Here is a 15,475-nt window from a genome sequence, read left to right as displayed (position 1 = left end):
ACCCCACTCAAAGTGCTCCCATTTCTTTCTGATTGCCCCCCTCACCCCACCCCACCCCACCCAACCAGTACCTGACATGCTGATGGCCACATATCCATGATGACTGGAGCAGTCTTTGGTGAGGTCTTCAGGGCTCAAAAACCCAGAAGGCATTGGCTAAAAGCATCACAGTAGTCAGGACCGAGATCTGAGCAGCCTGCCTCTACCTCTGCTGACGTCACACAGGATGCGCCATGTAGAAGTAGTGGGAAGCAGAAGAGAAAGCGATTGTAATTCATTAAGGTTGTGTACATGGATGTTGAACAAAATGTAATGCTAAGTTTCTTTTTCTTACAGCAACACACAAAATTTATTGATTAGCACCACTTCCCTGTCAACTCATCTTTTCACATTTCATGATGAATGTCAATTCAGACAAGAACCAATTGGGTGGACTTGCAATGGGTGGATCCTGGTTAAAGGAATGTTTATCACAAAGGGAGTTGGGAGACTGAGTTACTGCTGGTGGGACAAAACTGAAAGATGTTATGATGTTGTCAACAGCAACGAGTTATATTTATATGGCACCTTTAACATAATAAAATGTGCCAAGGCACTTCATAGGAGCATTATCAAATAAAATTTGACACCGAACCACATGAGATATTAGAGCAGATGATCAAAAGCTTGTTCAAAAAGGTATGTGTTAAGGAGAGCCTTAAAGGAGGAAGCAAGGCAGAGAGATTTAGGGAGGGAATTTCCAAGCTTAGGACCCAAGCAGCTGAAGGCATGACCACCAATGGTGGAGCAATTAAAATTGGGGATGCTCAAGAGGCCAGAATTAGAAGAGCACAGATCTCCCTAAGGCTTGTGTGGCTGGAGGAATTACAGAAATAGGGAGGGGAGAGGCCATGGAGGGATTTGAAAACAAGACTGAGAATTTTAAAATCGAAGCGTTGCTTAACCAAGAGCAAATGTAGGTCAGTGAGCACAGGGGTGATGAGTGAATGGGACTTAGTGCAGCAGAGGTTGGATGGCGTCAAGTTTACAGAAGGTAGAACGTGGGAGTCTTGCCACGAGTTCATTGGAATAGTTTAGCCTAGAGGTGACAAAGGCATGGTTGAGGGTTTCAGCAACAGTTTGAGCTGAGGCAGGGACAAAATTAGGCAATGTTACAGAGATGGAAGTAGGCAGTAGAATCATAGTTATACAGCACAGAAACAGGCCCTTCGGCCCACCGTGTCCTCGCCGGCCATCAAGCATATCTATTCTATTCCCATTTTCCAGCACTTGGCCCGTAGCCTTGTATGCTAGGCGTTTCAAGTGCTCATCTAAATGCTTCTTAGATGGTGTGAAGGTTCCTGCCTCTACCACCCTGTCAGACAGTGTGTTCCAGATTCCAACCACCCTCTGGGTAAAAAACTTTTTCCTCAAATCCCCTCTAAACCTCCTGCCCCTTACCTTAAATCTATGCCCCCTGGTTATTTACACCTCCGCTAAGGGAAAAAGTTTCTTCCTATCTAACCTATCTATGCCCCTCATAATTTTGTATACCTCAATCATGTCCCCCCTCAGCCTTCTCTGCTCTAAGGAAAACAACCCTAGCCTATCCAATCTCTCTTCATAGCTGAAATGAAGTAGCAACATTCTAAGATTAAGCCAGTCTGTTCGCAACCTTGGTGTTGCATTTGGCCCCAAGATGAATTTCCGTCCTCATATTCATGTCATCGCCAGGACCACCAATCAGTAGTCTAGTGGGAATAGGTTCGAGGGAGCAGGAGGTGGGTCATAGGGACAAGATAAGCTTGGAGAGGACATGAGGGCAGGGGGGAGACTTAGAGGAAGTTTGGCTAGGAAGGTGGACTACGGGAAGGGAGGGAAGTAGCAGAGGAGGCTGATGGGATGAGGATGGAACAAGATGAGATGCTCAAAGGAGGAGAAAATGCCAGAGGTGTAAGGAACAGACCAAGGTGTGCTTTGATGACACTGCCGCCATGACCATCTGCGCAGGCCAAGTAGTGGAAGGTATAGCCAGGTGGGGGAACCTGTGTTTTCCTGTGTGGGTCACCAATAGCTGAACCTATATAGTCCCAATCCTGGTAAATGATCCATCAGTCCTTTAACTGCTGTAGACTGTGAGATCTCCTGTGTCTCCGGTAGCACCCTGGAAGTAGCCAGAGGTAAAGACATTGAGTACAGAGGTGACTTTCACAGCAACTGGCAATTCCTGACCACCAGGTGTAGCAGGTCATCTTCTGGGAGGCTGCAACTGCTTGACATGACAACCTCAGCCCCTCTGTGCATCTCTCTCCTGGGTACCTGCTGATCCCACTATAGAATGGCATCTCTGCCATGGATGGTTATGGTCTTCCTCTTCTGATGTACTGTCAAAAACATTTAAGGTGCCTGCCACCTTAATGTTGTCTATTTGAAAGCCTCCAAAGTTTGCCAATACCTGTATGATGACAAGAACTGTCTGCCCTTTCTAGAGAGAACTGACAAAACAACTGAAAGAACGGAGCCTTTATTAAGTTCGGGCAATCTGAAATTGATAGACCCCCATGGTGCATCTACAACTTGCTTCCTTTCTCCGAGATTCAGGAAATCTGGACTGGAGGCGTTAAATATGAAAGAAAGTTAAATTTCTGTGAAAAAGCCCTCATTTGCATGCAATTAGTAATTAAAACTAATAATCCAGAGGCTCAGGCTAATGCCCTGGGGACACAGGTTCAAATCCCACCATGTCAGCTGATGGAATTTAAATTCATTTTTAATTAATAACAAAAAATCTGGAATTGAAAGCTAGTCTCAGTAATGGTGCCAAGAAACTATCATCAATTGTTGTAAAAACCCATCTGGTTCACTAATGTCCTTTCGGGAAGGAAATCTGCTGTCCTTACCTGGTCTGGCCCACATGTGACTCCAGATCCACAGCAATGTGGTTGACTATTAACTGCCCTCTGAAATGGCCTAGCAAGCAACTCAGTTGTCAAAGGCAATTAGGAATGGGCAACAAATGCTGACCTTGCCAGCGATGCTCACGTCCCATGAAAGAATAAAAAAAAGTTATCACCTTAAAAATGTCTTAATTTTCCACCCGCCTGAGCAAATGATTGTGCGGACTCTGGTGAGCAAATGTGTCTCAGTGAAACCTAGAGGTCAGTACGTTGGAGCCGGGTTGCGGTCGCGATTCTTTTTTCTGCGAATCTAACTACATACTCGATCCTAACACACCCGTTCTTAACTGTTAAAAGTCCTCCCTTTGAAGATGGAAAGAAATGAGATTTTCACTAATGCATTGAAAGGCACAGAGGAGATCAAGATGTAATGATTTGACCACTTTACTGTGAGAGAACTGGGGATTCTGAGTACTGTAGAGTGTTATCTGAATGTGAACAGATATTGATTGTCATCTGAAATAGAATGGAATCAACAGCAATTAAATGGATAGGTTTGGACAATTCCTTTAAACCTTTAAATCCTCAGAATATGGTAGATGCATATACCACAGATCATCATCTGGAAAAATTAAAATCTTTCATGAGGTCGAACTGTCAAACACATTTGTACTTTTTTTAAAAAGGTCTGAATAGTTTTTTGGATCTGAATGATGTGCTCTGCAGTGCCACAATCAGAGGAATAGGACAAAAAACATGTCAACATGCATAGAACAGTGAGTGTAATATGAACAGCACTAAGGAGTTTAGTGCTAATTGCAGGATGCTCCCCATCCCTCTTTCCCTTTGCTGCTGCCGGCTCCCTCTTTGGGGGATGGAGTCTCTGACTGTGATAGCCCACACCCCGTACTGCCGCAGGTCCAATCTGAGGGTCAGCAGCTCAGCAGCCAACTGCTAGTGGTGGCCACCGCTGAGGCTGCAGCTCCAGGATGAGGACACCTCAATGGCGAGGCTCCCTTGAAAAGTGGTAAGTTTGGTTGGGGAAGCCAGGGCCAGGTCGGCAGGCTCGGAGATGGAGAAGGGGGCAGTGGTGGGCAGGGGTCACGGTGCACTGGCGGCCAGTTAAGCATGGGGGCGGCCATCGCTGCCAGGGGACCCTCTGTGGGCCCACTGGGAGGCCGCTAGGGTTTACCTTGCGGTCTCCCCACATGGCAGCAGGCCCTCCCGATGCGGGCAAAATGCCTGCAGGACCGGGAAGTGGCCCTTATTTGGCCACTTAAGTGGCTCAATTGGCTGCCCAGTGGGTGGCTATGACGCTGAGATGCCTGCTGCTGGCAATATACCATCGCAGCGGGACGACGTGAGGGTCTTCCCTCGCCATATTGCCAGTCCTACCACCTCCCAGTGTGTTGGAGAGAGGCTGGGAAAATTCTGCCAAAGTTTTAAATACACTAATGACAATTTGCAAGATTGGGTTGTAATGGTTTACCTATACTTGACAATTACTGTTGAAAAAGAGACTTTACAGCATGTTCAGTTCCTACTTATATTTTTGCTCATTTTTTGTACCTCCACATGCTCTACATCTCTGTTACTAAGATGACTTACTTACGAGTGATTTCACATTGCTATTTATTTTCATATTACTGGTGGATCTCTCATGGCATTGCCTATAACTAGATGGTGTGTTGTGTTATAACAACCAGAGTTGTTGTGCCATATAACACACTGCACTATTCTTTGACTAAGATGGAGTTGGCTGCCTTTTAAGCTCAAAATTGTAATTGTTCAGTAAATACAGCGTCTGGTCAATCACCGTTCAGTTGTTATTTAGACAGGTAACTTTGGAGATTGAACAGTTGCTGATCTGGGACAAGGCACAGGGTGGAGGCTCCGCCCACAAGCTTAAAAGTTGGGGGCGAGCCCACCTCCACCAGGCCTGCGAGCCATGAAGAGATTTTATGCGGCCCACGCCCTTAATTGGCCTCGGGCGGGACTTCCTCCTCGCCGAGGCAGGAAGATCCGCCTCTAGGAGCTGCCAGCCAATCAGGGGGCCGGCAGCTCCTCAGTCCCAGCAGCGCCACTAGGAGCAGGGCCACTGCTGGGACTGCACCCAGCTTCAGGAGGATCGTGGACGCCTGCACCAAAAGGTAAGTAGGGTTTTAGGCCTCGCTGGGGACAACTGGTCAGGCCCCAGCGAGGCAAGGGGGGAGTGGTCGGTTGGGAGGGGGGGGTGAAATGTAGTGTAGTGGGAGTGGCTTGTGCCATGGAGGGGTCCTCACAAATTTCAGCTCATAAAATTTCAGCAGGGACTGGAAGGCAATGGGAATGGCACCTCCCACTCAATTTTACCCCCCACCCCACCTCCAGCCTGCTCCTGCAGGGGCTGTAAAATTCCACCCAATGTCGCTCTTTCCATACTCTTTCTGGGTCACGCCAACTTGCTTTGTTGAATGATAATTTTCTTCAATCCACTGACTGGAGAGCTGAAATTTTTTTAAAGAAATTTTAAAAAGAACAGATAAAAGATGACTTTGCTAGCAGCTTAAGATGGTCATCTGATTTCCAACACTGCATCCTACATTGCAAGGCCTGTGAGGAGGGAGATGAAATGTCTGCTCATCCCAGCTAGAACCAAGACCCAGGAAGTTTAAGGGAACTGCTTGTTCTTTTCTTTTAGCAAGAAGAAATACACTGCTAACTACTATGCTTGAATCACTGAGTGACTGTCATGTGACAAGCCCCTCCCTATTTGTGGTTTTAAGCCTCTGTTTCTCTGCAGAAGCAAGGAGAAGCTTCAGGACTCTGACATGTGCAGACCCAAGTGGGAGTCCCTCTCTCTCTTTCCATTCCAGCTTGCAACCTTTCAAATCCTGCCAGTTGACTGACCACCTTTGCATACTCTGGTTACAAACAGAAACCCCATTGGAGGAAATCATCCACATCACCGTCTCCAAGAGACCCACCGAACCATCTACCTCTTCAAACTAAAAGCCTCAGGACCATTGAATTCAGCTAGAAGCCAGCCGAATCACCAATCCTCACAGACTGTATACCCCTTTTTTTCCATGGACTCTACTTCAAACAATGTACCTTTCCCCACTCTGCAACCTATTTGTGTGTGTGTAAATCTCTAGTGTGTGTGTGTGAGTGAAAGTTTGCACATAGTTTATTATTTTCATTAGTTTGGTTTAGGTTCAATAAAGTTAACCTCTATGTTAAAACTCAAGAAAACCTGTCCGATTGGTTTTTGTTATGATCATAGCAAGTAAGTAATCGGGCACCTACTGAATTGGACAATACATCGACTTTAAGAAAGAATTAAACCTATTGTGATCAAACAAGGGGAGGGAAAAGAGGGAAGCCCTATGACCCCTCTTCACTTGACCGTAACAATAGTTTTTGCATCTGTAATAAAGTGCGAAATTAGCATGCATAAATGTATTGTTTTACTATTAGTTACAGAAGATATATATCTTCAAAGTTTAGGGTGGCGTTTCCGCACCAAATGCACACCAAGGGCTGAATTTTATGAGTGTGCCGCAGTTTGCGGCGGTGCACTCTTAAGAACGGCGTGCATCCCGTGTGGATGTGCCTTCCCTGAGCCCCCTCGATATTACGTGCGGGGGCTCTTTTAAATAGAAGGGGCGGAGGGGCCGCCCTGATGACGTAGAGGGGGTGGCCTCCATGTCCCTGACAAAGGTGTCCGGCACCATCGCGCAGGCGCAGCGCCATTTTCAAAGGGCTTTAAGCCCACACAGATAAGTTTAATTTTTAAAGGGTATAAAATAAAAGATTTTTAATACATTGAAAGATAAGTGATGGAGGCCCTTCCCCAACCCCTCCAATGGTCAATCCAGGCAATGAAATGACCATCAGTTGATTGTTCACATACCCGAACTTTCCCCCCAACCTTCAATATTTTGCCCTTCAACCCCTTCCCACCATCCGCACATACAATAAAGATCAATTTCCCCGCTCCTCCACCCTCCCCACCAGGTTCTTTCCCAGAACTCCGTATGGAGTTCCGAAAGCGTGCAGAGCACGAACAGCAGCCGTAATATCGGAGTGGGATGGTCGCCGCCTGCAGGTAGAATAATTTGAATATTTTACATGTTAATTTACATATGCTGATGAAGGGCCCAACGCCAGGCAGTGGGGGAGGGGGGGCCGCACAGAGGTCCCGCAGTTGCTGGTAATATGCGGTGGGCCCTTCTCGACATCGCGGGTCGAGCCAGGCCTCTCCCCGCAGCATCTTACTGGCCACCGTACCTGTGGCATTGAGAGGGCAGTAAAATTCAGCCCCAAATTGTGCTGGTTATGTTACAGTTCAAGTTTCTGATAAAATTTATTTGCATAACCATAAATGTAAATTCTTCAATGAACCAGCACAATCAAGTAAATTGTTAGAATGTATTTTTTTTCTTTCCATTAAAAAGCATTAATTGTTATACTTAAGAGTTCCAGGTGCAGTTTTATTAATACAACTGAAAATGGGTTTATCACAGAAATAAGCATTTTTAATAAGTGTTTGGTCCTCCACCTGTGAGGAACCGATTTTAAAATCACTGTAAATTACTTAAACGAGCTATACTGTACCATTTAATAGTTTCATTGGTGTATACTAGTCAATTAGTAAGTTAAATATTTTTTGATATGTAATAGCTTTCAAAAATGCCTGCTGGTACCTAATAAAATGACCACAATTTGAAGAGCATTCCCTAACCTATGCAATCAGCAAACTTTTGCAAATTCATTCTGGGGGCTTGGCTAGTTTTGTGGCAGGAGTCTGCTCCGGGCTACTTGAATCTTAAACCAATGTAAAAGCTCATAGAAATTACAAACACAACTGATTTTCACAATTAACTGACATTTAAAATTCCCCAATCTTTTGTACTGGTTTGGTGGATTGCACAGATATCACTAGTGGAAACTCTGTCCCATAATCTTCTCTAACCAAGATGAAAAATTATATATAGTATAAGTACATAGTTATAAAATTATTCTTCACTCAGCCCCTTTTGTTTTATCTTTACAAACCCATTGCAAATACTTTAATGCAAGTGAACATTTAAGACTATAATAATATAAAGCACCAATTAAGACATATGCTTATCGCCTGATTTGCACCCATATTCCTCTTGCCATATTCCTCGGAAGAGATATGACTGACTGCTCAAGCAATGAGATGAACCATTTCCTGTCCTAATGCCTGCTGAGTTAAATTATACAATTAGTTCTGAATTATCGTAGTGTTTAATTTTGGACCTTTACCAACTGGAACTGCACATGACCCTCAATAAGCATTAAGACGGAAGAGACTAATCCCACCAGTCTTTGCTGTTTTAAGCTGCAATCCCAGAAGATCAAATGACATTATTCTAACCAACAGTGCCACCCAGTCTCGGTTCCTTATCTGTGGGAAAAATAATCTAAAAAGTAATCTGAATGCAACTTCTCCATTGAATTGGTAACCTCCATCTTTCAGATCCAATTACAAACTGTTTGTTTTCCCCACCCAAGTAATGACATAACAACGGCAGGAAGTACGATGTTATCAACAAAGTTTTTGTTAATTAAAAATGATTGTGGAAGATTTCCATCAGTTCTGGGTTTCTGCCTGGAGTGTCACATCTATCAATTATAAAAATCATATATTTCTAATCAAACATAACAATGTTATGCAGATCCAACTTCACAGCTCTTTATTATTGTATGTAATGCATTTTAGTGAAACAAATTGGATTATCTTACAATAACTTTTTTTATTTTATTCATCCACATGTTCCAGTTTTTACATTTATACATCAGTTTAATACTTCTTTACATTATCTGATTCACAATGAGCTCTTGTAACAAAGCAAGGACACCAAGTTCTTATGGAATCGGAACCGGGAAGGAGTAGTTTAACACTCTGCATACAAAGGACCCCAACAGGAATTTAATTTAGAAAAAAGACCAGGGTGAAGCTGTTTGCTGTATATAGAAGAAGCATTTAAACACACACATCCTAAAGACAAAACGCTGAATGGTTATTAACAAAAGGGTCATTAAGAAAATGAATCTAATGTTGCCAATTACTTCATTACATCTATTTCTTACAACCAAACATAAATGACTTTTTTGTAATTCAGGGATATATAAAAATATCAGTTTCTTAATCTGAACTTTACAATATATACATTATTTGCACTGTTAAATTATGATTAACTTTAGTTACTAAATGCTACGTTATAAATACCAACAATTTTTTTTGAAATTACAGATTGCAGCTACTTTAATGCCTGTAATATTAGAATTGGGGAAAGCAGATTTGCACCAATATACTCCAGCCTGACATTTTTTTTATTGCCCCTTGGTCATTCAGCCCATTTTGTTTTGCCTGTACAAACTCATTGCAAATACTTTAATGTAAGTGAACATTTAAGACTATAATAACATAAAGCACCAATTAAGACATATTAAAAGGTTACAAAGTTAAAAGCCGGTGAAATCGCTTAAAGCTTTCTCGAAGTGTAAACCCAGCAGTGTGAAGTCCCGTGTCGTACTGGATGGATAAAGAACTGTAAGCAGGGATTCTATGAAAATGCAGAAACAAAGTACTGCTACAAGTGTAAACAATAGTGTGTTTATCCACAAGTGCCGCATCAGTCACTCCTGGATTTAAAGTAGACTAGTAGCAATCTCACTGCCAACAACTTTATCTCTGGGTATACCGTAGTTTCAAATTAACTTACAGGTTGCTTCCACCAGACATTTAGTGACACCATCTGAATTCACAGGGTAGTATGAGAGAAAAGCTCCTTGCAGATTTGGTTCATACTAATTCTGCTCTAGGAAATTATACAATTTTTCCCTTTGTGCCCCTTTTTCTTTTTGGGTTTGGTGGTGCGTGGCCCAACACTGGAACCCGGCAGCACTGACGATGGCCCTGTAAGGTTATCGGTATAATACTGATATCTTTGGGCCCTGGGCTGTGGGATAGGTTGCCCAAGGAAATAGCCTTCTTCTTCTGAATCGGAGGATGAAGAGGAGCATGTTGAGCACCAGGAATCATCGTCATCAGCGTACAAGCCAAGAAATTTGTCTACTACTTGGTTCTGTAGTGCATAGTCTGAGTTATGATTGTACTGCCCATACAATTCCTGGCTCTGAATGTATGCCTGCCTTTCACGTGAGACTTTGGCCTGGACTAATTTGTCATAGTCTTCTGGACAGTAGACACGGGGCCTTTCTCTTGGACACCTCCTTTCTGTGACCAGATGGAGGGCATTGTCAGAGCGGGACTTCCTGCTCTTGCGGCGGCGATGATGGTGCCGATTACCATATCCATCAAAATTGTATGCACGCCGGCGAGTTCTTTCACTCATTGGAGGTTGGCGAATTGTGACCTCCTCATAGTTCCCGTTATCAATGACGTCATCAGAAAACTTAACTTGCTGTGGCCTTGACTGGGACTTTGATCTTCTTAGCATCGGGTTGTAGAGAGGCTTTTGCTTTTCCTCTGGGGTCACAACCTGACAGAGTTCTGATGTCAAACTCTTGAGGGATTCTGTGCTGCGGTGACACATTGAGGAGTTCATTGTTCCCATGTTACTCATTTTTTCACAGTCATTCTCCATCTCTTGGAAATCCTGCAGAGCAAACATGGATGACCTTTGCTGGCTGTCTCCATCTACTGAAGCACCTACAAAAAAAGGATCGGGAGAATAAATCATTTTGAACATTACTCAGCAATGTTAATACCATTGCTATGCACTAAAATATTGCCTTCATTGAAGAATTTGTTTTAAATTATCAATTCATTCTGAGATTTATAGCTTCTTCCCCCCCCCACCGAAGTACCACAAATACACTCACTCCTCCACATTATCTACCTAGTTATGCCACCAACATTGCTGGAATATCAGAGTACCAATTAAAACTAGTTTCCAGAGTGTTATTTGAAGTTAATTAGCATTACAGGAAAGTGCAAAGTGTGGCAAACCCAATGAAAGAGAAACTTTTAAAAAAGACTTGCATTTATTTATCACCTTTCACAACCATAGGACATCCCTAAGCACTTTACAGCCAATGAAGTACTTTTAAAGTGTAGCCACTGTTGCAATGTAGGAAACATGGCAGCTGATTTGTACACAGCAAGCTCCCACAAATAGCAATGTGATAATGACCAGATATTCAGTTTTGGTGAAATAAAAACAGAACGTGCTGGAAATACTCAGCAGGTCTGGCAGCATCTGTGGAGAGAGAAGCAGAGTTAACGTTTCAGGTCTGTGACCTTTCATCAGAATGACCTAAAACATTAACTCTGCTTCTCTCTCCACAGATGCTGCCAGACCTGCTGAATATTTCCAGCACTTTCTGTTTTTATTTCAGATATCTAGCATCTGCAGTATTTTGCTTTTATAATTGGTTTTGGTGATTTTGATTGAGGGGTAAATATTGGCCGTGACACTGGATAACTCCCCTACTCTTTGTCAAAATAGTGCCTTGGGATCTTTTATGTCCATTTGAGGGGGCAGAGAGGGTCTCGGTTCAATGTTTCGTCCAAATGATGGCACTTCCGACAGTGCAGCATTCCCTCAGTACCATACTGGAATGTCAACTTTGATTTTTGTGCCCAAGTTCTGGTGTGAGTCTTGAACCCACAACCTTCAGAGGTGAGAGTGCTACCAACTAAGGCATGATTGACACTTTGATCGCTCATCACAATGTGGTGAAACTGTATAGGATGATAAAACAACATATTGTGATGAAATATAGGTATAATAGGCTCAATTAAGTAGAATTAAGTAGATATAATTAATACATTATACCTTTTAGAATTAAAGATTGAATAAATGGTCAGTCAAGACTCACAGAAATTCCCTTTAAGAGCAGAGTTAAAAATCCATGAACATCCCTGTTACAATGGAATGTGTATCAGAAACACCTTTTAAGTTTAAAAAAATCCATTTTAAGGTCTCTGCTACATTGGAAACAAACCGAGGCATACTGTATGTGGTCTGTACTGATAACTATAATCCTAATTAATTGATAATGTTAATGATATAGACAGACTGACTTAAGGAGATGCTACAAGGTACCATCAAAGAACCATCACAGATGATTGATCACAAAATGGAATTTACCTACAAAAACAAATGCCATATAAACCCAATTTAACCCAAAAAGGAAAAAAGTTACTGCACAAATTTAATTAAAAATCTTTTAAGTATAAAACACATTTATAAAATTAAGTCTCAGTGTTACTATAAAACATTACAAACATTTTGACCAGATGAAAGCTCACAACTTTATGAGAAGGGAGTTCTCAGCAGATAATTAATCGGGAATAAGTAGCTAATGATATTACCATTTATGGATAACGAAAGCAGGATGAACATGCACAGAAAGGTAAGACCTACATTCCAAAAGATGAGTTAATAGATTAGAAACAGTATAAACGTGAGAGTTTTGAATCGAAAAATCAGAGGTATTGAAATTTCTCATCAATATTTCTCAACCTATGATAAGAACGGCTGACTGCATGACAAGAGAATTCTGCTCTTAACTGAGAGTGTTTTGTCTTGTTATACAGGAGGCTTACTCGGGGAATTTAAGGTAGCGGTTTACTTAGAATTTTGATGGATATTCTAAGGTATTTTGCTGTAACATTGGCGAGGTTGAACTTTTGGATTCTATTTTAGAAATAAGATTGTGTATACATCTCTTAGTAATCTTTGATATTATAGTAATCTTTGATATTATCCACTTAAAAGTGAATTGCTGGTTAAATTCTTTAATAAATATATAAAAGTTAATAAATCGTCTCATGTAGCATTCTCTATACAACTACAAGAACCCACTCTCTTAGTATTTAAGAGAGTTTCCTAGACCCTTATAATATTTGGGATCTTTATGACTTGGCCATAATTATTTAAAAAACAGGCTATCCAAAAGATGGTAATATTCTCTGTTAGTTTTCTTTATTTGAGGGAAAACTAGTTCTTTGGACCCAAATAGGTGTCTATAAGAGTTTGTCTGGTTTGAACTTAATTAAAAGAGATTCATAATGATGTACTCCTGATTTGGTTTAGTCCCTATAAGGGGTTAAAGTCATAAATCACTTCATTATCACACTCCCCTATAAACTTGACCTCATTCATCCTGAGACTCTGCTGTCTGTATCCTAACCTGCACCAAGTCCTGATCACCCATCACCCCCGTGCTCACTGATCTACTTTGGCTTCTGGTCACCGAATGCCTTCGTTTTAGAGTTTTCATCCTTCTGTTCAAAACCTTCATGGCCTTGCCCCTTCCTATCCAACCCTGCACACCTCTGAGATCTCTGCACTCCTCCAGTTCTGGCCTCTTATGTGTCTCTGACTTTGTTAGCCAAATCATTGGCAGCCGTGCCTTCAGCTGTATAGGCACTAAACTTCTGTATTCCCCTCCTTAAAGCTCTCGGCTTCCCCACCTCGCTCTTCTCCTTTACAACACTCTTTAAAAGCTACCTCTTTGACCAAGCTGTCTGATTACACCCCTGTGAAGTGCCTTGGGATGTTTTACTATTTTAAAGGGATTATATAAAGGCAAGTTATGGTTGTCAACATCTTGTTGATCAAACACATTTTTACTCACCAAGAGCAAGGGAATCGTGTGTGAGATATTTAAAGGTTTCTCTACACTCTGATGTTGCTTTATTGTTGAGCACAAGACAGTGAAAATGAATGTCTTGCCTGAAATTAAATTTCACTTTCCAACTATTTATTGCTCACTGGATACAATTTCCTGTAATTTTAGAAAAATCTCTCCAAAAATGGTACTTTTGTTACCAACAGTTCCTAAAATTAATATGTGAATCCATTTTCCAAAATGATAAATACTTTTGTCATTTTAATATAGTTAATTAATGCTTTCAGCGTTTGATACCTGTGATATTAGACAGGGCCAAAGAATCCACAGAATCTCGAACACTTTGTTCTGCCGGCTTTAACTCATTAGTCAGGCATTCCAGCGAATCTTTGTACCATGGGTTTTGGTCATGTTTGTAGCCCACTGCACCATGTTCAATTTCAAGCTCTTGAATCTTTCTGCTGCTGGCAGGACCTGGATGGCTCCCATAGGCTGAATCTCCCAGATTATCCTGGGATTGTGCCCAGTACATGTTAGATTCATATTTCTTGCTTACCAAGCCTTGACTGTTATGGCCATTCAGTTCTAATTTATTTTTGGCTTCACTGTCTGATATCCAGTGCTCACACTGCCTGCTGTCTTCATTGGACTGCTGAAAGATTCCCCGATCCCCAAATTTAAGCAGCAGCTGGGTCATGTAGTCATCGTGCTCAGCCCATTCTTCATGTTCCTCTACTGTTTCTGGTTCCATCCGGCCCGTCCAGAAGAGATTGTTGCTGAGACTCGCAGCTTGGCTGGTGAGGCTAAGGGCATCCATTTGTTGAGATAGGGGGTCATTCCCCCTACCAGAGAAATCGGGGCATTTGTAATTTACAGCAGGGGAAAGTAGCAGCGACTGCCTGCACTGATCTGCGGACTTGCTGCTTTTTCCCATTCGCACGCTTCTCCTTGACTCTCTTGACCGTGCAGACTGGAATGCAGAGTCGGAGGAGTCTGAGGCATGTACATCTTCGCCCAGACTGCAGGTTTTTGAGCAGAAAATTTGTCCTTGTTTTGGAAGGAAAGGACATCCTAGAAGCGAAGTCCTGCACTGAGCACAGCAAAAACATTTGTCGGTGGCATGCCAATGCTGCCCATCATACGTCATCTGTGCATGATCGACTCCTGCATTAAAAAAACTTCACATAAACAAAAGCAACAAACAATCTGACATTATTTGATTTTTACTTCTAGCTTGCATGTGTTTCACTTATATATGTGAGGGTTGGTATCCATATACAGAGCACGTTATTCAACACTGTAAATGAGTAGCACTCCATGGGGTAGAAATTAGTCTGGGCCCTGGTTGCCGTTGCACACTCAATGCTACATGAACTTCGGGTCTCATCGAGATATTCTGTGCGAGCTTCCAGAGCTTGTTGTACCTCCGCTCTTCCAGAGGATTCAATTTTGGGCCGCTTGACTTGAGAGCACAGTCGGTGGGTAAATCTCGGGGGCAGGATGGGTGCCGAGATGGTACAAATCACAGCTGGTGGGAGTTGGCATCAAATTAAAGCAATCTAATAAGAAGAAAGCTTACTTGTTTGTTGGTAGCCGCTTGTTAGAACCCAGCAAACAACCAAAGGCCCAGTGTCTGCTCTATTAGATACTGACTAATATTTCCAAGGAGTCCTTAAACAAGCCTTCATCCCCTCATTATCATAGTCAAGGAGCCTACTGCCTGTTTTAGGCATTCAGCTGGGATGCTGGAAAAATGGGGCCCAAGATTTAGTAGTGAGACCAATGCCTATGCAGATTGGGCACTGGCCATTCCACTGTTAAATTAATGTACTTTGTGCCCATTCTATGCCCATACTACACACCAATTTCTACTCCCATGTCTATTGAAGCTATCCTATCCAACTGAGGCTGAGCACAAAAGCAAATCATTACGAGCTAGGGTAAGGAATATGACACAACCAAAGTTTGGCTACTGATCATTT

The 15,475-nt window shown here is 42.4% G+C and overlaps 1 protein-coding gene across 19 annotated transcripts in view; it reads right to left on the bottom strand.

Moving 5' to 3' along the window:
* Positions 1–8,566: 8,566 nt before the first annotated feature.
* Positions 8,567–15,475, bottom strand: part of prickle1b (prickle homolog 1b) — a 493,868-nt gene continuing 486,959 nt past the window's right edge. For all 19 annotated transcript variants that reach the window (XM_068050957.1, XM_068050954.1, XM_068050955.1 and 16 more), the window contains 2 exons: positions 13,791–14,657; positions 8,567–10,563 (listed from right to left, as the gene is read on the bottom strand). In XM_068050957.1, coding sequence (XP_067907058.1) covers positions 9,710–10,563; positions 13,791–14,657 — 1,721 coding nt within the window. In that variant the 3' untranslated portion in view covers positions 8,567–9,709. The remainder of the gene's footprint in view (positions 10,564–13,790; positions 14,658–15,475) is intronic.

The sequence above is a fragment of the Heterodontus francisci genome, chromosome 18, assembly GCF_036365525.1.
Source record: "Heterodontus francisci isolate sHetFra1 chromosome 18, sHetFra1.hap1, whole genome shotgun sequence".
Lineage (NCBI taxonomy): Eukaryota > Metazoa > Chordata > Chondrichthyes > Heterodontiformes > Heterodontidae > Heterodontus > Heterodontus francisci.
The sequence above is the reverse complement of the archived record's forward strand: the minus strand, read 5'-3'. Positions and strand labels throughout refer to the sequence as shown.